The sequence below is a fragment of the Phoca vitulina genome, unplaced genomic scaffold, assembly GCF_004348235.1.
Source record: "Phoca vitulina isolate PV1807 unplaced genomic scaffold, GSC_HSeal_1.0 scaffold12, whole genome shotgun sequence".
Classification (NCBI taxonomy): domain Eukaryota; kingdom Metazoa; phylum Chordata; class Mammalia; order Carnivora; family Phocidae; genus Phoca; species Phoca vitulina.
The window spans coordinates 13,014,179-13,036,470 of NW_022589715.1; the positions used below are offsets into that span (position 1 = coordinate 13,014,179).

General features: G+C 41.5%; 1 protein-coding gene across 1 annotated transcript in view; it reads right to left on the minus strand.

Moving 5' to 3' along the window:
- Nucleotides 1-2,522: 2,522 nt before the first annotated feature.
- Nucleotides 2,523-22,292, minus strand: part of KDM3A (lysine demethylase 3A) — a 53,706-nt gene continuing 33,936 nt past the window's right edge. Inside the window, exons 13-26 of the mRNA XM_032410515.1 lie at nt 20,992-21,144; nt 20,756-20,851; nt 20,240-20,367; nt 18,240-18,435; nt 16,331-16,503; nt 15,715-15,951; nt 14,273-14,444; nt 11,910-11,997; nt 11,116-11,246; nt 6,239-6,358; nt 6,020-6,159; nt 4,418-4,594; nt 4,200-4,334; nt 2,523-3,242 (exon numbers count right to left, since the gene is read on the minus strand). Coding sequence (XP_032266406.1) covers nt 3,162-3,242; nt 4,200-4,334; nt 4,418-4,594; nt 6,020-6,159; nt 6,239-6,358; nt 11,116-11,246; nt 11,910-11,997; nt 14,273-14,444; nt 15,715-15,951; nt 16,331-16,503; nt 18,240-18,435; nt 20,240-20,367; nt 20,756-20,851; nt 20,992-21,144 — 2,027 coding nt within the window. The 3' untranslated portion in view covers nt 2,523-3,161. The remainder of the gene's footprint in view (nt 3,243-4,199; nt 4,335-4,417; nt 4,595-6,019; nt 6,160-6,238; nt 6,359-11,115; nt 11,247-11,909; nt 11,998-14,272; nt 14,445-15,714; nt 15,952-16,330; nt 16,504-18,239; nt 18,436-20,239; nt 20,368-20,755; nt 20,852-20,991; nt 21,145-22,292) is intronic.

A 22,292-nucleotide genomic window follows, 5' to 3' on the forward strand; every position in this document is an offset into this window, starting at 1 on the left:
GGAATCAATATAGCCATACTTACTTTCATATGACTAGTGTTTACATGGTATAATTTGTCCTGTACTTTTAACCTACAGTCAAACCGTATCTTTCATAAGCAGCAAACAGTCGAGTCTTTTATTACAGCCGGACCATCTTTATCTTGTATTTGGAATATTCAGAAAAGTCCCATTTGTTCCTTCTTTCCTGACTTTCTAATCAGTTTTTAAAAAACAAAAATGTCATTTTCTCATTCAACTCCAAAGGTTTTCCCTACTTGGGAGTTGATTTTTATTTTGGTAAAATATACATAATAAAAAATTGAGCATTTTAACCATTTTTAAGTGTACAATTCAGTGGTATTAAGTACATTTACAATGTTGTGCAACCATCACCACCATCCATCTCCAGAACTTCATCCCAGACAGATACACTCTGTACCCATTAAACAGGAATTCCCATTACCCCTTCCTCCCAGCCCTGGCAACACCATTCTACTTTGTCTCTATGAAATTTGTCTAAGATTATGATTATTTCTCATATAAGTGGAATCATGTATTTATCCTTTTGGGTCTTATTCATCCATGTTGTAGCACATGCCAGAATTTCCTTTGTTTTTAAGACCAAAAAATGCTCCATTGTATGTATATGCCACATCTTGTTTATCCCTTCATCTGTGATGCACTCTTGGGCTGGGTCTTGTGAATAACGCTGCTATGAACATGCATGTACAGGTATCTGAATCCTTGCTTTCAATCCTTTTGAGTAAACCTAGGTGTGGAGTTGCTGGATCATAATTCTGTTTAACTTTTTAAGAAAAATTATCCTGACTTCTAAAAATATTGTTTAATGCCATTATTGCTTAAATGTATCCAGGAGTTTGTAATTTCCCTTGTCCTCCATTTTTTCTTGCATGCTGTGGGTTTTCTTTCCTAAGGATATCCTTAAAATTTCCTTCAGTAAGGGCCTGAAAATAAACTCTGGTTTTTGTCTGAAAGTTTCCATAAAGAACAGGGAAAGAATTTGGCTGTGTCTGTGTTGCTGTTTCAGGCTCTGGTCTTCAGCACAGTGAGAAAAGCGTTTACTTTCTTCTGACCTGCACTGTTGACGTGGAGAAGTCACCTGTTAGTCTGTCACTTCTTTGAGGATCATGTTTTCTCCACTCTGGCTGCCTTTCTTTTAATTTATTATTATATGTGGATTTTTTATTTACTTTGCTTGATTTAGATGGGCTTCTCCAATCTGATGACTTCATGAGTACCGGGAAACTCTTGTCTCTGGACAGCATCCCCCACCCCCCATCCCTCTAGGCTTTCAGCCCCTGATTACCAAATCTGTATTTTTTGGCATTCTGCTTATCAGTTAACACCTCTTTATAGAATCCTGTTGTTCAATGCTGTATTCTGTATTTTTACCAATCTCCCAGTTCATAGAAGAACTTTTTTTGTTGTTTAACTCATCTGCTAAGTTTCTAATTTTAAACATCATGTCTCATTTCTTCCGTATCTTGTCATTTCTAGAAATCACATTCTTCATATTCCTATACTCTCATTTCTTTTAACAGAGAAAACATTTCAGAATATAAAATAATACAGGATCATTTCAGTCTATAAACCTCTGCAGGTTTAATATGGCAATCTGAAGGTCCTTGCTGATCTTGTTCATGGTGGCTTTCAGTTTTCATATTTGTTTTTACAATCTATTTGATTGTGAATAACAGTCTTGGAACTGTCACTCCCTTGAGGCCTGGCTTGAAGCTGATTTCCTCTACAGAGGATCCAAGTTTTCCTATTTCAGCTGAGGGAGATTTCTAAGTAGCAGTGCCAATTTGAGAGCCAAACCTGTATAAAGGAGCTTCTGATAAATTCCCAGGGAAGATGTTTCCCACTGATGTGGGCAGATATGTCTACTTATTTTTTCCAGGAAATTTATGTTTTACAGGTTTTGGCTTGAAGAGGGGGCTGGCATTAGGCAGGGATCTTTGACCTCCTACCTGAGCACATAGGAAAAAACTCTAGGCCTTGTCTCTACTACTTGATTTCAACTTCATTCCTTTTATTTAGTATAACGATAGCTGTCTAAGAGAATCAGGGAGATACAGAAAGGTGGCTTCTTGATGAATTTCTTCCATCAGAAAGGACTATTTTAGATACTACTATTCTAAAACTTCTAGTAATTTCCTTTTCCTTTGTAAACTTACTTTAGGAAAGGCCAGAAAACAATGTATTTCGATCTCTCTGAAATACCTTTTTAGAAGAACCATTTAACCAGTCACTATTTGTTTTTTGTTGTTGTTGTTGTTAACTTCCACTCTGAATTTAGCTAATTGGTGATGTTTCTTTGTAGAGGTGTGACAAGGTTTCCACTTGGCTGGGAAGAAACTTATTTCCATGTTAGCATTATAATAACCACAAATCACTATAGCATCTAATTTCTTTGCTTTTAAGATGAGCTCCTGCAGCAACCTTACACTTGTAACATTTGAGAAAAGTCTGTTGAACCTACAACCAGAGGATAACAATGCCAATAAGTGGAGTCAAAATATTATATGAATACTTTAATGCAAAATGCTTAACACTTAAAATTAGCAAAGCTTCATTTAAATTAAAACTCCATTGAACTAAATAAAGATGGTTAAACCCAAGAATTGTACAGTAGTTGATTTCTGCTATATAATGCCAGTCCTAATGCAACACAGCAGGAACTGCATCATTAGCTGTCACTTCCTCCGTCGCTCACCTGAGCCCTACAGGCTGAGGGAGAGGGTACTCAGACACACACAAAACAAAATACAACCAAATAAACTGCGCAGTGATTCCTAATAGTTATAAACCCATTCTGACTAAGCTGTCCAACCCCACAGCTGGGGAGTAACTGCAGGTATTATTCCAGAGCGGACAAGAGGTTTTGTTTTTACAGAATATGGTAGAAGTTCTGCACTAGGTGAAAAGTCACAGTTTAAGGATGCATGTTCTGTAAATAGTTCCTACATATACACATTTAGTGTGTGTAAACACTAGAAATATACATTAGACAGAGTACCCTTACCAGTTGGGTACAGTTTAAAAAAGAAGCTGAGGTAACATGAATCTCAAAGTCCACAGGAATCCTGCCTGAAGAGTTTGATCAGCTGCCAGGAATTCACTTCCAATGTACAGGGGTTAAGGCGTCTCTGGGACCCCTAGGGTTTGCCAAAACTGGATTCACTGGCTTTCAGCATAGCAACTGCATCTTTCACTGCATGGTAGATAACATTCTTCACCTAAAAGAACGGGAGAAATTATGGTCAGTTTACCACTATATCTAAAATCTGTCACTAAGACCAAACATTTCCCCTGTCAGTTTTACTACCATTCTCTCTAAAGTTAAAACTTGGTATTCAAAATGTCGGTACTTAAAAGGCACCTAGACTCCTTTAGGCCAGTATGTCATACACATTTTAAACCCATGCCTCCTTTTCCCCCTTCCACAGGTTTTGATGTCCCATAAACCTGAGCCTGGTGAGTACAGGGAGAGGCAAGCCCCAAGGTACAATTTTTCAAAACTTTTATGTTCCCTTAGTTTTCCAAACATGAAACTATGTTACGTAATTCACTACTGAAAGCATCTTTAAACCCACTCTCCGAGATCTTCTTTGGATCCCAGAGATTCTGTGCTGCTCTACTCAAGGATGAGAACACAGCACTACAAGTCTTTGTTCAAGACCAATGTCTGGCAGTTGAGCCAGGATCAGAAGTCAGATCTATTTATTCTCTTTCCTTCTTTCTTTTTTAAAGATCTGAGAGAGAGAGAGCATGTGCACTCAAGCATAAGCGGGATAGATAGAGGGAGAGGGAGAGAGGGATTCCCAAGCCGACTCTGCACTCAGTGTAGATCGGGCTCAATCTCACAACCCTGAGATCATGACCTGAACTGAAACCAAGAGTCGGACACTCGACCGACTGCACCACCCAGGCCCCTCAAAGATCTATTCATTTTCAGTACTAAAGTCTTTCTCTTGGGGCATAGTCCTTTAGAGTATAAACAATAACAAACCAAGGTGAGACTTCCTCTATGTTCATTCCTCCTTGGCCTAAGTAGACAGTGAAACTACACATGAAGCCAGTTTATCAACTCACTGTACCAACTGTGACATGGCCAAGTTCACTGACTCTCTTTAGGTCAGTAATGGGCCATGAAGCCAGAGAGAGAGAATGCCAAGAATCAGTGCTATTTTTACCTGTAATTTATCTTCATGATTGGTATGAGTCTGTGACAGATAACGGAATTCCTGAGTAAGCCAGAAACAGTGTTTAACATGCTCTGGAGAAACAAAATCTTCAGCCACTTTAATACAGCTATATAAGTTATGAACCTGGAAAACACAGGTTATATCAGTAACACATATGCAAAAGTTCTCAGTGTAAAGAGAATAAAGAATAAAGTAATGTTTCTTGCCTGATGTGGAGCTCCTGCTGGAATAAATACCACATCCCCAAGAAACTGTACAATAGCCCAGCCTTGAACTCCATACTCTTGATGAAGACGCTTTCTTAGTGATCGGTCTAAATACCAGCTCTGATCATGAATGGGATCATGGTCTGCTGGGTTTTCTTGACCTTGCTCTTCTGATACCTAGAACACATTTGAAATATTATGAAACTGAGCAACACAGTGAGGCACAATGAGGGCATTCCGCCACCCCACCCCCAGGCCCCCGAATAGTGTGGACAGTCAGTAGATGTCAGGCCTTCCTTAACAGGTACCCCGCTGGCAGAAAGAGACAGGTGATACTCAAAGACATTAACTGAAAGAACCAAGAGAAAACTGAAAGAAAATGTGGTTTTCCTTCTGTCATTTCCAATAATCTCTGACTGGCAGTCTGCATATTTTTCTAGATACTATGTTTGGACAATATTTTGGTCTAGACTTTTGAATGTAAGTAGACTCGAGTTCCTTAGAAACAGACTGTTGTACTGCCGTTATTAAAAATCTATATTCATTTAACAATCCGAGTTACAGAGCAGTCCCAAAGACAGCTATAAATTAAATCGGTTTATTCTAGACAACAGTATTTGGCAGCAATATGGAGACCAGGAGGTTTTGGAAGAGTCAAATGATCCTAAGTCAGAAACAGCTTGATTCAAACCAATGCTGGTTAAGGACCTACTTGGCACCAGGAAACAGGCTAGGGGTGTTCACATCTAATCCTTATGAACTGAAGAGTATCAGCCACAGATACTGGATGCACCCATCTTTCCAGTTGCCTAGAACTTCCACACACAGCCCTTGCTGAACAACCTGACAACCACTGGAAACTTGGAATCTTAAAAGCCCCTGTATCCTGGGGCGCCTGGGTGGCTCAGTCGTTCAGTGTCTGCCTCCGGCTCAGGTCATGATCCCAGGGTCCTGGGATCGAGCCCCGCATCAGGCACCTTGCTCAGGGGGAAGCCTGCTTCTCCCTCTCCCACTCCCCCTGCTTGTGTTCCCTCTCTCGCTGTGTCTCTCTCTGTCAAATAAATAAATAAAATCTTCAAAAAAAAAAAAAAAAAAAAAAAAAAGCCCCTGTATCCCTTTCCAATGGCCCTTTGCAAGCTAAGGGCCACAAGTAATACCTGAGGCTTTCCTGACCTACTAAATGAGGGTGGACAAAACCCACAGGGCCCTAAGTAACTCACTCAGAACACAGGTATCAAGGGCCAAGGAATTACACATGAACTTCTGAGGTACTTAGATTTTTAAGGCAATAAAAACAAATAGATGCTAAACAATCAGAGGAATGGTTCGGACCTGAAGGGAGAGCACAAAAATCTCCAAATGCACTATAATGTAAAACACAGACATAACACAAGGCCTCCTCTTTTCAGAGGTGTGAGCCTGATCATTTTGAAATCTTTGTTCCTCAGCAACCAGCTTCAGCCTAGTCAATCTGATACGCAAAGATTAAACTTCTGAGGTTATGATTATTGCCCAGTAGCCAGTCAGTTCTCAACATGGAGTAATTTCTAACAGTGCTATTCTCCACGCCTCTCTTCACAAGCCATAGGATAGAAAGCACACCTTTTTAAGGAATTCTCGTATTTTCTCTGTGTCCTTTGCAGCATATATGTGCCAGAGGGCTCCTGGCTTCTCTTTTCCTTCAATAAATCGCTTTATTGTGAGTTCATCAGAATCTCCATCTTGGATGGTTTTAAGGACTTCTAGAGCAAGAGAAAGCAAATATCAGACCCCAGTCTCCAACTCAGAGAGTAAGCCTCACTTCTACACTTAGCACCCTACCTTCTTCTTGGTCACACTGTCCTTTGGGAATTCCCACGTACACCATGACATTAGCTGCATCAGATACGTCTAAGTGAAGATTTGTGGTTCCGTATTTCCTGTCTTCTGGAGTAATTAATCCTGTCAACAGAAAACACCTTAAATTTACGGAGATGACGAAGGCTGCCACTGTCTCTCCCACTCCCTGTGAGATACCTGGTCACAAGATTTAAAAGCTGCCTCTTATATAAATCATGTAAAAGTAAGAGAACAATATTTATTGAAAAAAATTTTTTTAATGAAACAATGTGCTGGCGAGAGAAGAAGAAATACTCCTAAGCCAAAAAACAAGAAAGCAGGACTCGGGAATGGTAAAGTGGCTCCTAGAGCTGGAATTTGCCAAAAGGACATGTGCTCGACCAGTTCTCAAGCTTTGGTTGTCACAGCCTAGAGTACTCTGGGGCAAAACAAAAGGCCCAGGACCCACTCAAGATGGATAGTCTAACAGAAAGCCCCCTCACATACACATAAAGCTGGGACCTCAAATGGCTATACACTTAGAACAAGACAGAACACTGCCCAACGCATTCCTTGGTTCCTTCAACTGTAAAAAAAAAAAAAAAGAAAGAAAGAAAGAAAAGTGGGGAGTGGGGGTAGTGAGCCACAGCATGAAGTCCTGGTTGGTGCTCATAGTCTGAAACTTTCATCTCTTATCCCCAGAAAAAGACTCGCCTTCTTGGCAGTCACGCTGAGGCTCACCGAGCCCTGTGCTCACCGTGGACGGCCCGCCCTGATGTGAAGACCCTTGAATGGGCAGTAGAGAGAAGCATGGCTCATAGGGGGCAGGCAGAGGCTGTCTGCTAACCCACCAGCCCCTGAAACAGCTCTGTTTTGTTTGGAGGAGGCCAAGGGACTTCCCTCCAGCTTGCCAGAGCCTTGCAGTTTGAGGAGCAGCTCGACACAGGAGAGGGCACCCCATAACTTCAACCTGGGATGGTAGCCCTAAGAGCCCTGTACTGTAGCGATTTCCTTTCCATTTAGCTGAACTATCAGCCCTAGGAGAGGGCTGAACATTTAAGTATTTAGGCAAAATCAAAGGATAGGCTTTAAAGGAGTTATCAAAGGAGATTTGCTTTATTTTTTGTTGTTGTTGTTTTTATTTTACTTATTTACTTGACACAGAGAGAGAGAGACAGCAAGCACAAGCAGGGGGAACGGCAGGCCGGGGAGAAGCAGGCTCCCCGCTGAGCAAGGAGCCCGATGCGGGACTCGATCCCAGAACCCCGGGATCATGACTTGAGCCGAAGACAGCCGCTTAACCAACTGAGCCACCCAGGCGCCCCAAGATTTGCTTTAAAATGGTAAAGGAAAAACAGAACGGGAGGGAATAATGAAATCATGGCAAAAAATTGATAGCTGCTATAACTGGGGGGTAAGTACATGGGGAGTCACTGTATTAGACTTTCAAGTTCTGAGTGCATTTGGAAACTCTTTCTGTAATAAAAAGTAAAAAAAGTTAAAATGTAAGAAGAAAAAGCAATTAATAGAATAGAAAGAAAACGAATGAAATGGACAGTTATAAATGATAGCATGGATGATGATCCAAAAGTCTGATTCTATTTATATAAAGCTCAAACACAGGTTAAAACTGAAAGAATATTCTGCGGGAATACAAACACATACAGCGGCGTTACAAACGTACAAACTGCAGGACAGCAGGCAACCCTGCGGGAGGAAGGAAGGACATGTGATGGGAGAAGGGGGGGAAGGGCGAACAGGTCTCAGAGCTCTGTCAGGCTGCCTGCTCCTTGGCCAGTGCCAAACGGAGGAAAAGAGTTGTGCCAAACAAGGGAGGAAGCGACACCTACCCAGCTATCAGCCCCACACTCATCCACAGGCAGCTACGGGCCACTGCAAGCTGATAAAACGGTCTCTGAATGAAGAGAGCCTGAGCCTAAACGGAAGCAAGATTATAAAAACATAAAGGTCCCAGGGAAAGGATTCCCAGAATAGAGAAATTCCTGGAACATAACACCATGGACAGTTATGAAGAGCACGCGAGCTGACACAACAGGGACTGCTGGGTGACAGCACTGGGGCTGCAGGGAGAGCAGCAGAACTAGCCTGGAAATCAGGAGACCCAACGTCCTAGTCCCAGACCTGCTACTGACTGCCCCTCATACATCCTGAGCAGGTCACTGTCCCTGCCACTGTCCTGAAGTCCTGGCCCCCATGGGTAAAACTGGTGGTGGTACGGGGGATGGAGAGATGCGGACTCTCTCTCTCTAAAGAGCCTTTTCACCCTACTCTGCCTGAGGAGTCCCAGCTCAATCAATCATCCAACCTTTCAAAATGACTGCTCTTTACTGTTTATGATAAGGTGTAAGATATTTGAAAATGAACACATTTTCATTATTTTCAATCCCTAACTGCTGACTCCGGATGGGAACAATTCTGTCAGAGGTAAAGCTTGTACAGAGTAACACTGCCATCTATCTGTTGGTGTCTATGCTACCAAGCTATTTAAACCAAGCAATTTATTCTGAAACTTCTCAGGTAACCACTTCTACCCCATAGAGCTTCATGAGACCTACAAGGCATGGATAATCACTATGCAACACTACACCATTTACTCTAGTGGAAAAATACTTTCATTCACATAGGTTCATCGCAAATCTCCGCTGGGAGCAGAGTACATCCTGAGACCCCAACCAACTAGCTGCTCCGAAGGGCTTGAGGGAAGGAAACTCAGCAGCCCCACAGCGTGTGCAGGGCTCTCTAAACTGAGACCTGAAAAGTAAAGGGAATAGGCTGGGGGCTTCGCCTGCTGTGTCCTCTCTCTCACAGACCATTTCTCACCCTACCCTGGCAGAATGCTCTCGGGCATCTAGGCTATGGGAGCTTCCCCATATAAACTCCCTTCTCGAAATGTTCCCTGACCCCATTCCAGGTGGATACCCGGACTGACACCATAACAGAAAAACTGTGGGGCTGAGATGCAAGCCCTTGCTCCTCTCATCCCCCAACAGTCTCTGGAGAACACGGCAAAGATGCCAAAGGGTTCTGTCCTTTCTTCAGGAGGGCTGCCACCCTCAGGTCTGAGAGACTGGACGTCAGAGTAATTATGGGAGGACGGAATAAAATCAAAGAAGTAATTCTAGAGGACTGGAAAAATGGGGTCCAAATAGTATAAAAGACTAAAGCAAAGTCAATAAATGATCCAAACAACTGAAACTTCATTCATCAATCAATCAGTAAACAATTCCTTCAAAACAGCCAACTATAATCAAGATCTAAATAAAGACCCAACAGAAAACTGGTCAAGGTCACAGCAATAATGATAAAAGACAACTCTGGAACATTCCAAGGAAATCATTCTCTATCCTGTGCAATCCTCCGTGTTGGGTAGTTTACTGAGTCATGTCTAAACAATGAAGATCCAATTCAGAGAGTGCTTCTGATACTAACTTAAGTAACAAACTACTACCCCCAACACGGGGGTATTTAAGTGTGGCAGATGTTAAAACCAGCTAGCAGACTGACTTTAAAATGAGTAACAACAAATCAAAACCATGATGAGATACGATCTCACACTTGTCAGAATCACTAAGGTTGGCAACAGAGGAAACAACAGGTGTTGGCGAGGATGCGGAGAAAGGGGAACCCTCTTGCACTGTTAGTGGGAATGCAGGCTGGAGCAGCCACTCTGGAACACAGTATGGAGGCGTCTCAAAAAGTGAAAAATAGAGTTGCCTTGTGACCCATCAATTGCACTAGTGGGTATGTATCCAAAGGATACAAACATACTGTTTTGGAGGGGCACATACACCCCAATTTTATAGCAGCAATGTCCACAATAGCCAAACTATGGAAAGAGCCCAGATGTCCATCAACAGATGAATGGATAAAGAAGATGTGGTGGGGCACCTGGATGGCTCAGTCGTTAAGCGTCTGCCTTTGGCTCAGGTCATGATCCCAGGGTCCTGGGATCGAGCCCCGCATCGGGCTCCCTGCTCCGTGAAGGGCCTGCTTCTCCCTCCCACACTCCCCCTGCTTGTGTTCCCTCTCTCGCTATGTCTCTCTCTGTCGAATAAATAAATAAAATCTTTAAAAAAAAAAAAAGAAGATGTGGTAATATATATACAATGGAATATTATTCAGCCATCAAAAAAATGAAATCCTGCCATTTGCAATGACATGGATGGAGCTAGAGGGTGTTTTGCTAGGTGAAACAAAGTCAGACAAAGACAAATACCACATGATCTCATATGTGGAATTTAAGAAACAAATGCTTGAACATATGGTAGGGGAAGAAAAAGAGAGGGAAACAAATCATGAGGCTTTTAACTACAGAGGAAAAAACAAACGGTGTTGGAGAGAGGTGGGTGGGGGATGGGATAGATGGGTTGTAGGTATTAAGGAGGGCACTTGTTATGATGAGTGCCGGATGTTATATGTAAGTGACGAATCACTGGATTCTATTCCCGAAACACATAGCACTATATGTTAACTACCTGAAATTTCAATAATAAAAAAATAATAAAAATTTTTAAAAATAATGAGTAACAAAATTAATTTAATGATGTACCATACAACCACTAAAAAATTATCACACTAAAAACTATTAAGCAACACAAAGATTTTACGATAGAACATAAGATGTAGAAAAGAGAAAAATAAAAAATCACACACGCCCTATAACTGCAACTATGAAAAGGAAATACACCTACACATGAAAAGGAATGAAAGGAAATATGTGAAACTGAAGCCCACTGCTGTGTGAAGTGTTAGGACTATAAAGGTCTTCCGTCTCCAACTCCCCCAAAAGCAATTTTCTAAACATTCTGACATGCTCTATTTCCATTAAAATTTTTTCAAATTAGCCATTTCTTCCTCACCGTAAGCATTATACATCTTGGGACCGAGATCTGGCCTCACGAAGTAGTTTGGCAGCCTGGAGGCCAAATTTAGTTTGCCATCTCTCCGTGTGTACTCAGGCAGTGGAATATTGGCCATCAGATCATCAAACCTAGGACAAGAGAACCAACCATCATTGTGTGATCTGTTTTGTTCCTTCTTACCAAAAGGAACAAATAAAAATATCTGTGCTTGTAAAAATGGAGAAAGCTTTCCTTGAACAATATTTAAGAGTAGAATTATAGTAGTTATGAACAAAGATATCTTCTTTCTCTCCCATAGCACTCATCTTTATCAAAATGATCTGAAATACGTCAGTAACTTCCTGATAAGAAGTGACACTCAGGGATGTACTATCCATTAGTTCTAAGGATCCTTTCCAAGGTTCAAGCTCAAATCAGGAAAATGGATCTACCAATTCAGCTGTCTTGCTATCTAATGCAATATCATTACACTGAACCCTGAGAGGTCCAATCCCAATACTGCCTCCAAGTCGGAGGCTGCACAGCTCATGTGGCCTCTCTCTGGCCGAGCACTACAGTGGAAATGTGTGAAGATTCCATCAGTCAGCCAAATCTCAAAGTCAGTAACCTCTTTATCTCATTTAAAACACACATATCCAAAGACTGTAGTCTAAAAATAAAATATCAGCACCAGTAAAACTATTCCGTATTTCATCTTTCCCTTTTGAAAACTCTTTTCTCACCACCTCAAGAAGAATTTATCCTACCAAGTCAAGGACAGAATCATCCCTCCCCCCTGCCAATAATCATACCTAGAAGGCATCATATCTCTAAAATCCTCTCCTGGTGGCCAGTCCTTAAGTTTCAACACCATTGGTTCTTTTTCATTTTTCAAGCGGTCTGAAAGGTAACCAGAATTACTGAATTTTACTATTCATAACTCAGAAACAGACCACCTAGTACACAAATATTATTTTCTTTAATATTCCCCTCCTGCCAACTGTTTTATTTTTACATTGCCAAGAAATCCATTCATACCCAGGAGGCAGCACGGGGGTAGCAAAATAAAAATTACCAACTAATCTTTTCTAGATGCTTCTTAAAATTGCGGCTCATTCTTTGAGATTTCAGCCACCCCCTTTGCCCATTACACATAGTTGGTGTTTTGACAGTTGTCTGTCTCAGATCCAGTATCTTCTGTCTATATAGTGTTCTGGAAGAAGTGAGCAGCTCCTTAACTAATAAACAGCAATGAACTTTAACAGTAAGAGGTCACAGATGTTTAGTAGCCCAGGTTTCCTAAGGCTACCATGAAATAAAAATGACTTGTTTTGTTCAGAGACTGAAACCACCTGATGTTCTGTCCAGGGACAAGTAGGGCCAATAGCACCACGCAGTTCAGTCAGAACTGTTACCCGTTGCAGGTCATGGCAAGGAACCAAGAACCAAGGAACTCTAATCGAAAAAGATGTTGGTAATTATGATCAACAGCAATGACAACTATTATTTCATTTCTTGCTGTGTTCCAGTCTCTGCCAAGTGTCTTAACCATTTAATCCTTACAACTAAACCCAGTATCTCAATGAGATTAGACACCATTTAATATTCCCATTTGGGGACGAGGAAACTGACAGACACACCCAAGGTCATCCAGCTACTAAGTGGCAGAATTGGGACTGGAACCCAGGTTTGACTTCAGACCTGGTATTCTTGAGGACTAACATCTGTATAATGTTTTGTAGTCAACCAAGTACTGTCCCATAACCTAGTTTCCATAAGTGCACACTCCAGGAGGAAACAGAAAAATACAGGGTGACAGGGTATGTTCAGAATACCAGCAGTATGTTAGTGTGGGTGGTGTGCTGGGGGTGTGTGCGACAGAATCGTCAGTATAGAACGGGCAGGCTATAGTTGACTTGGAGCTGTTTTCACCATCTGCCAGCATGAGGAAGTTTGAGTCCCAGGAAAATTAAGTTACCAAGCTCCTATACACAACAAGGACATATCAAGAGACAGGATTTGAACTCAGGCCTCACTGGAAAGCTTCAAAAGACTTGTTGCCCAGACACAGAGTTTAGGGTCAGCTGCACAGCATGGCCTTGCCAGGTCAGGTCCCTTCTCGGGGCACCAGTATCTAGAGACTGAGGGAGGCAGGGGGACAAAGGCCCTGACATTTCTAACTTTAGCCCAACCTGAGACAACGAAGGGCAATACGTGTTTCAGAACTCCCTGCAAGACTGGCCGAGGCTTTGTTGAGTCTGCACTGTGGCTGACTCCTTTTCCTGCTCTCTCCTCTGTTTCGCAGATGCTGATCCCTAAGTAACCATCTTCTGTCTGAAACTCCATTCTCAGCATCTACTTGTGGAAAACCCCATCATGCCTTGTATTAAAAAGTCAGCTACAACTTTGTTATAAAGTTTGTTGAAAGTATGAGCTATAATCTATAAATGTGGGTAAAATGAAATAAGAAAGCAATAGATTAAAAGATGTGTGTCTAAAAAAATGAGAGTGATGAATGAGTGAATCTGAATTACGGAGAGTCTGATGAATGAACTGGCCAAACCCTCCAGTGGGGATGGGGGCCTGTGCTGATGTGAATCCCCAGGGCCCAACATGAACATCAATTTACTGACTGGCCAATACACAGAAAGGGCCAAGCCTCAGCACTAGACACACAAACCTTCTTACTGCAACGGCCCCTAGCCCAGATGCAGTAGGCAATGATCAGGATACCCCGTGTTAAATGCATTCACATTCCCTGGCATCTTCAGGTCTACTTATCTTGTTAAACAGTAGTTAAAATTTTTAAAAGCAAAAAGGATGTATGAGGGTGAGACACACATAAAACCACCAGCCTTGAGTCCCAGGCCCCGGCTTTGTGCTCCCCTCCCCCTGGGCACAAGTGAAAGCACAGAATTTCTGTCATGGGACAGACGTGGAGCCACCTGGAGTACAGATGACCAAAACCTTACCTCTCTAGGGAACTACAAGGTGAATGTTGCCTTGGTTTGAAAGCATAACTTTTAAAAAGAAAGGGGAAGAAGAGATAAGACACGAATTTTAAACTCCAAGATCACGGACAATGCTGTTGTTGCCACTGAGGGGCTTCAGACTCCTGCTACTCCCGTGCCCTCCTTCCACATTCTAACTCCCTTAAAAGGGCTTTAATACATACTTGGAACATCTTCAAATCCATCCCAGAAGTCTCCTACTGTGGCTCCTGTGATGATTTCATTGGTCCTACAGTTAACTAGGTCGACTTCCTGATTCCCAAACTCTTTCCTGAAGGATTCAGGTTTCCAAAGGTCAGTGTTCAATTTATGATGCACTCCTGACACCATCACTGGCTAAAAGAGAATGAAGACTTTAGTTTGAACTCCTCCAGCTCTGGTCCCCAAACCAGTGGCAGCCCCTTTTCAAACGGCTGCTTGTTTGTTTCTCTGTGGCTGGTCCTCAGTGGCAGATCCCGAGGTGACAGCTTAGTGCTCTGAGCTCCCATACCACTTCTTGTTTTCATGTGCTCCTTGCTCTCAAACTACATTAGTAAGCTTCCAGAAGCAAGGATCCTATCTTATGACTCAGAGGCCATTACTCACAGAATACCAACAGCAAGTCTCAGGACCAGGCAGGGAATGTAAAGGAGAGACAAAGGTGGTAGGAGTGTCCTGTCCAAAAGGGGTGCTGCCATTGGTCTCCAGCCTGTTGCTGCCAGGCAGGAACATGGACCTGCGGTTGCCAAGCCAACCATCCCAATCTTTATGTGCAACAGCCTAACTAAAATATTGAGAAGTTCAATTTTTTTAAACATTATGGAATCCAAACAAAACTTGGCTGGTGGATTATACTCAGCCTGTCGTTGTCACCATGAGCAAATCTTATTAGTTAGTTATACAGGGCTGAAAAAAAATGCAGGAACTTTTTTTTGGTTAAACACATACATTTCTCTATTTGGCAATTCCCCAAGTCCTGGCCTTGTCCAAGAACATAGTATCCCTTTAGCGAGGACTCCATGTGGCCCCAAAGAGAAGCCAAAGATCCAGAATACAAAAACCAAAACAAGAAAGCAGAGGAGCAGGTCCACAAAGCCATGCATCTCCCAAACCATCAACCAAAATGTAAGCTGGAACAATGCAGGCCCCTGGGAGACCACACACCAGCTCCAAGAGGACAGCACATGGCTCTGGCACACCTAAAATTGCCTTCAGGATAAGCGTTTTAATTCAGGGAAGAGGGACACGTGATTTTGATTGTATTCTGTCTAATCCCCCAAGCCCCATCAGCCTCTTAGTCTTGCTCGCACTCCTCCTGTTGAGGTTTATCACCCAAGAATCACATAGCCCAGAAAGCATTCATTAAAAACCCAAAGATGACTGGTTTAGAAGCAGTCAAAACCTCACTGGAAGAGAGCTCAGGAATGTCTGCTGTAAAAAATAAGACTCAGAGCTACAGTGCCTTAATTATATTCACCCTAAACGATAAAGTACAAAAAGAGCAAATAAGGTATATACCACTTACAAATGAAGGGTGGTGGGGTGGGGGGCAGGACTGTCAGAAGCCTACTAAAAGAACTGAGAAAGGGGCTCTGAACTGGATTGGGGGAGCAAAGGCCCCTCTTACCTGCCCTTGTTTCCAGCACTCCCTAAACACATTCCAGTTGCTCTTGTTGTTGGGATCCTGGAGGCAGAGCAAGCGATTATCACATAGCCAATAGTGAGGAGTGTCAAAGCCCAGAATGCTGGGCTTAATAGTCAGTCCTTGAGGCCTCTTAGATAAATCAGAGGAAGTTTTATTTTGCACCAAAGAGGCAAAGATGTCATCAAGGATTTTTGGTGTATTCTTCAATCCATTTTCTGTCTGAATTTGAGAAAGAACACAAGTCTTTAAATAGGTCATTGCCTACCATCAAAAAAACCCATTCCTATAATGCTAGGATAAAGATCAAATATCCAGAAGAGTCCAAGTCAGGACCCTAAGACAAATAGGTAAATTCCCTTCCCCCACTTGACATTACAACTCACAGAAGTAGGTACAGAAAAAATTTAACGAAAAAATGGCCCAGCTCGGTACTATAACCCTGTGAAGCCCACCTGCCAATGAAATCTTCTGTACCTAGGTGGAAAGCCTAAGATTCATATCTTCTTTCTACTGTCTGTTTCAATTTCTCTAGTCTCTTCCTGTTCTGACTCTATTCATTTTTACAAGACGAAATACAAACAATAAGGCAAATGTATACCTTTCCTGTAGAGGAATTCAAGAGATTTCGGAGGAAACCAGAATTGTTGTTGCTTACAGGTGTTAAAATTGTGCTGTTAAAGGTGTGGAGGACTGTGCTGGATTTGCTCAAAGGGGGGAGGGGTGGAAGGCATTTGATTTCATTCTTTAGAATTGGCATCGTCGGTTGTTTTTCTAGAAACAAAACCAAAAACATCCAGATGGAAAAGCATTCTGAAAGGCAAATCCCTTACTTGTCTTCTATTAGTAGAATTACTTTGGAACTTGGTTTTCATTTACTTTAGAACCAAAAAACTTAAGAGGATAAATCCTAATGAAATCATTGATTTAGACAAGGATTTCCCACTGGTATTAAAACAGTAAGTACCCAACATTCAAGGTGATATTGTTTTTTTTGTTTTAATTTTTTTCCCCCAGTATAGCTGACAATGTTCCTTTAGTTTCAGGTGTACAACATCGTGATTCAACTTCTCTGTTATACTGTGCTCACTCAAGTGTAGCTCCCATCTGTCACCAAGTGTAACAAGACCATGGACAGTAATTCCTATTGCTGTGCCTTTTATTCCCATGTCACCTTCATTCCATAACTGGAAGCATCTCCCACTCCCCTTCACCCACCCCTCCACCCCACACCCCCCTTTGGCAATCATAGGTCTGATTTTTTTATTCATTTTTTTTTTAGATTCCACATGCATGAAATCATATGGTGCAAATGGTATTTTTTAAACTTCCATTTTCTATTTGTTTGCTCCTGGTATATAAAATAAAATTTTTATAAATTAACATTGTAACTAGCAAACTTGATAGATATGTGTTTATTAAATATAGATATTTTAGATTTTTCACAGGTATAATCAGATTGTCTAAAATATCAACAGCTTTATCACTTTCTTTCCAATCCTAACATCTTTTTTTTGTTTGCCTTACTGCAATAGCCAGGACTTCCAGTACATTGTTTAATAAAATAGTGATGGCAGGTAACCTCTTATTCCTGAATAGAGGCACACTGTTAAAAATACTCAACCAATTAAAAAAAAAAAATCAATCATTATGATGTTTGCTGTCAGTTTTATTGTAGAAACTAATTAGACTGAGGATGTTCCCTTTCGTTCCTATTTTAAAAGTTATTTTTTTTTTAAATCGTGAATAGGTATTGAATTTTACTACTTTCTGTGTCTTGGCACATGACTTTTCTTCTGAAGCCCTGCTTGGTCATACTGTAGAATTCCTTTATCTAGAGTACTGAAACTTTGTTTAGGATCTTTGCATGAAAGAAATTAACCTCCAATTTTTCTTTCTTATAGCTAAAAAAAGCAGAATCACATAAATTCTAATTTAACTACCTGACTCTAAAGCCTGTATTCTTTATACTGTCATCAGTATCCTAAGACAACAGCACAAATGAGAAAAATAAAACTGAAGCCAGAACATTCCAATTAGACAAAACAGGAACAACAGGGTAAGGACAGAAAAGTAGAAATCATTTATTAAAACAAACAAGTCTCAGCCCACTCCTTTCTTGCCAAACACAATCTCAGCCTAGAGTCCTACTGTCAGCAGAAGTTCTCCCTTTTGGGACTGCATTTTTCTTTTCTTTTCTTTTTTTTAACATAGGCTCCAAACTCAGTGTGGAGTCCAAGACGGGGCTTGAACTCACAACCCTGAGATCAAGAACTGAGCTGAAGTCAAGAGTTGGATGCTTAACCAACAGAGCCACCCAAGTGCCCCTTGGGGCTGCATTTTAAAAATACTTGAATTTCGGTCAGGTCTCCCTGGTGACTATAGGGAACCACTCCTTTCCATTCCACACACTTCTAATCACACTGTCCTCACAGCAACTGAGGCTGCCAACCCCCTCCGAGAATGGGCTCAAGTTCTCAGGAACGCACAGGAAAGCAGGAAACCCTCACCCTTGTTTTCCTTGTTGACATTCCCACTGGTCAGGTCCGCCAGCCAGTTTAAGGGAGAGGTGCTGGCTGGACAAGCAGGCTTCATGCTACTGGCTGGCTTGGAAGCGGCTTCCCCAGCCACAGGCACAGGCTCCAACACCAAGGGATTCTGCTGGAACACGGCACCAAGAGTAGGTTTTTCCCCAGCGAAAGAAGTCTGTGTTGAATTTAAAAAGAGAATTTTCCACAAGCTGAAACATTACATTTCCTTTTCCTTATCTTCTCCCCTAACAGCTCACCAGTAAGAGAGAAATATCCCAAACAAAACCACCTAACAGCCCTGGACATCACCACAATTGCAGTAATCTTATACTAATAGAGCAAAACTATTAAAGTAGAAGAGATTTTAATTTTTTTTAGCTTTTAAGTATTACTGGTGAAAACAAAATACAGCAAGATATCCCTCCCTAACCCTTAATCAACCATTTCCTGCTCATACATATTTCTATCACTCCACCTATCATGTTGCTTTAAAAGGACCAGTTTGTGCCTATCTCCCCTGCAAATTCACAGTATCCTGAATAAGCACTCACAACATGGTTGCTGAATGAATGAATGAGTGAGTGAGTGAGTGAGGCAGGGTAGGAAAGGTACAGCTATGATTTCAGAAGGAAATGAGATGCAGAGAAAAACAATGTTCTTTGTTTTAGCATAGCATAGTAGGCTTTAAAAATGAGATGAACAGCTCTTAAAAGAACTCAAAACATTTAAAAAACTAGACAGGGCACCCCACTTATTTTTGTGTTACTTAACTGCCTTGACTTAGCTGATGAGTTTATACAAACATAAGAAGGAAAAACAGTCAAATTTCTGCTGTGGTCCCAGCCTTTCTTTTACGTGTGATGGATTTCTGTGATACTCAATTATCAGTATTATTTATTATTCCTCTGTTACTTATTTTTTTTTAAAGGAGGCTCCATGCCTAGCGCAGAGTCCAGTGTAGGGCTGGAACCCATGACCCTGAGATCAAGACCTGAGCTGCTGAGATCAAGAACCAGACACTTAACCAACTGAGCCACCCAGGTGCCCCAATTCCTCTGTTACTGATGAGGACGTGGAAGCATATGTAAATCAGCTGATGTCATGCAACTAGAAAATGGCAGAAGAATTCAAATTCAGCTCTGAATCTAAAAAGCACAGCTCTTCTACCTCTACTGCCTTTCACACCACAGCTTTATGAAAATGTGGAATTCTGCTATCAAATACAACATGGGAGAAGACAGTGGGGTGAAGGGGAAGAAGGGAGAGAGAGCAGGGCAGACATGATGGTGGAGGTGAAGGGAAGCTACCAGGAAGAGGCATATGAGCACCATGGAAATGAACATTTTTTATGGTGAGTGATGGATATTTAAAGTTCATTTCAATATTATTTCCTTTAACCCTTCAAATATAAATATATTTTTAAAGATTTTATTTATTTATTTGACAGAGAGACAGAGAGAGCAGGAACACAAGCAGGGGAGTGGGAGAGGGAGAAGCAGGCTTCCTGCAGAGCAGGGAGCCCGATGCGGGGCTCGATCCCAGGACCCCGGGATCATGACCTGAGCCGAAAGCAGACGCTTAATGACTGAGCCACCCAGGCGCCCCCAAATATATATCTTATATAGATAATATATACTCAATAATTTTAAAAGATTATCTTAACTCTGTAAAACATGAGAAGTTTTTTCAAAACCCACATAAAATTCAACAGCAACTCATTAAGTAAACTAAAATAGAAGACATTTTTGCTTTTTTAAGGAACAAAAATTAAAACCTACTAAAAGAGGCTACAGATGAGGTCCACAAAAAATGTGAAAAGTGAGAATGGGTCCATGAAGTGTCACATAAAATGTAGAAGTTGTCTATTTCCACTGAACACTGTCCCCATGTTCCTTTCAAATATACTACAGAAATCCTTGGGTTATTTGAAAAGACAGACAATAATCTCAAGGATGGTGAATCTAGCATAAATAGTATACCTGTTTTATGTCTTCCTTTGAGGCTGGCTTTGAAAAGAGTTTGAATTGCCTGTTTGAACAGGGACAATTTGCTTTTATTCCCCATTTTGCTCTCACAGAATGAACAATGTCTCCAACATCATAGAGGGCTAAAAAAAGGGCAGAGACAAACATCTCAACAAGGGTATCAGGTACTTTCAACCTCAACATTACAAAGCAGAAATTGGTATTTCCAACAGAATTACTTTCCTTTTTTTTTTTTTTTTTTTAAGCAACATGGTGCTTAGATTCTCTCCTTTTCTTCCTAAGTATGCCTTCCCCCGCAAATGCATCATTTTCCTTCCTTCTACAAAACTATTCACAAGACCTTAATCAAAAAGTTTTTGGGGCATGATTTAATATATCTTTGAACAATTTATGGTACATACTAAGATAAATCATCAAGTAATTATACTATATAAAATAAAACCAAACGACCAGCCCCTATGAGCTAACCAAAACAAGGGGGAAAGAAAATCAATGCACCACACGAAATACCTTTCCCAGGAATGATTTGCGTAGGCATTAGGTTCTCTGGTTCATGTATCTGACTCTTCACACATCTTAGCCAAGAGAAAGTCTTGTAGGAAGCACCTGCAAATAAATGACTTATAGTAACTGCTCCTCATGGACTCTGGCCCCAAATATTTCAGAAACCCATTTACCACAAATCAATAAAAAGCTTAATTTAAGAGTGTAAGAGGGGCTTGGAGGAGAATCAAGTCATTTCTCACCTTGTTGGCAATTCTTCCTCTTCATCCGGTAGCAATCCACACACACTCCAAACCCACACCTAGGACACACCCAGTGCAGGTTGAAGATGGTGGTGTCACACACATCACACATTTCCCGAACACCTTTGACAGCTCGCTTCCAAGCAACCTGTCCTACAGAAATCAATAAATCACTTAGTCTTGGGGGAGGAGAGGGTTTTTGAAATAAAACATGAAAGGGGAGGGAAACTGATGTCATTCCTCCCTCTTCTTGGAGTTCCCATCAACTCTGTTCAGCCTTCAAAGACCATCTCAAATGCCCCCCCCTTCCCAACCTCTCCACCTCCACCATGAAGCTCTCCTGGATTCCTTCAGTACTCTCATCAACTTGTATTTGTACTTCAGACTCAGGTTTCTTCACACTGTATGCAGTCAGGTGTGGTTTTACCTCTCCCTAGGAAACGAAGCTCTGTACAAGCAGAATCCCTCTTGAAGGGCTGAGCCTGGTCCCCACCCACTCTGCACAGGGATGGTACATACTCAGTACTGCAGAATAAATCACTGAAAAAAGCAGCAGTAATTACAGAAGCTGCAGTTCAGACACACAGGTATTACACAGCAGTGGTTCTTTCACCTTTCAGATCATGAGCCCTTTTCAGAATCTGAAGACAGCATGGACCATGCTTTCTCCAAAGGAAAAAAAATGACTCAGATACACAAAGCCAACACAGATTGTCAGATTATTCACACAGGCCCTGAATCCACTCACACACAGCCTATGAAGAACTCCAGGGGGTTAGGGAACCTGGAGGGAGCAGCACATTAACTTAACAATAGTACAAAGTTGGTTTCTTCATGGGCCAGAGTCAGAAACTTGATTTTTTTTAGTGTCAGTAGTGATGCAGGCATCCAGGACTGACTCACACTAACCAAATAACCAATAGGTGGAGGCATAATCCAAGATTCTACAAACTGGTATCTTCTGTAGCAGTGGCCAAGCCCCGGTAACTAGATGGAGGGGCCTTCCAGGACTGGGTAAGACATCAGACCCCTTCCCCCAGTATGGAGGAATGCCAAATCAGGAATCAGAAAGCTTCAAGGAGTATGTGCAAAGCGAAGACATTTTCCTGGGTCACAGAAAAGCCCAATGTTTGTTAACCAGAAAGCTCTTTTCTGTCTCTCTCTCTCGAACAAGACTGGATCAATACTGTCACATTCTTGTTTTATGGAAAATACCTTTTTCCTAATCCAATTTGTGGTTTATTCATTCTTTCTTCCAACTGACCAAAACACAAATGATTAACTTCAGTTTTTACCAAATT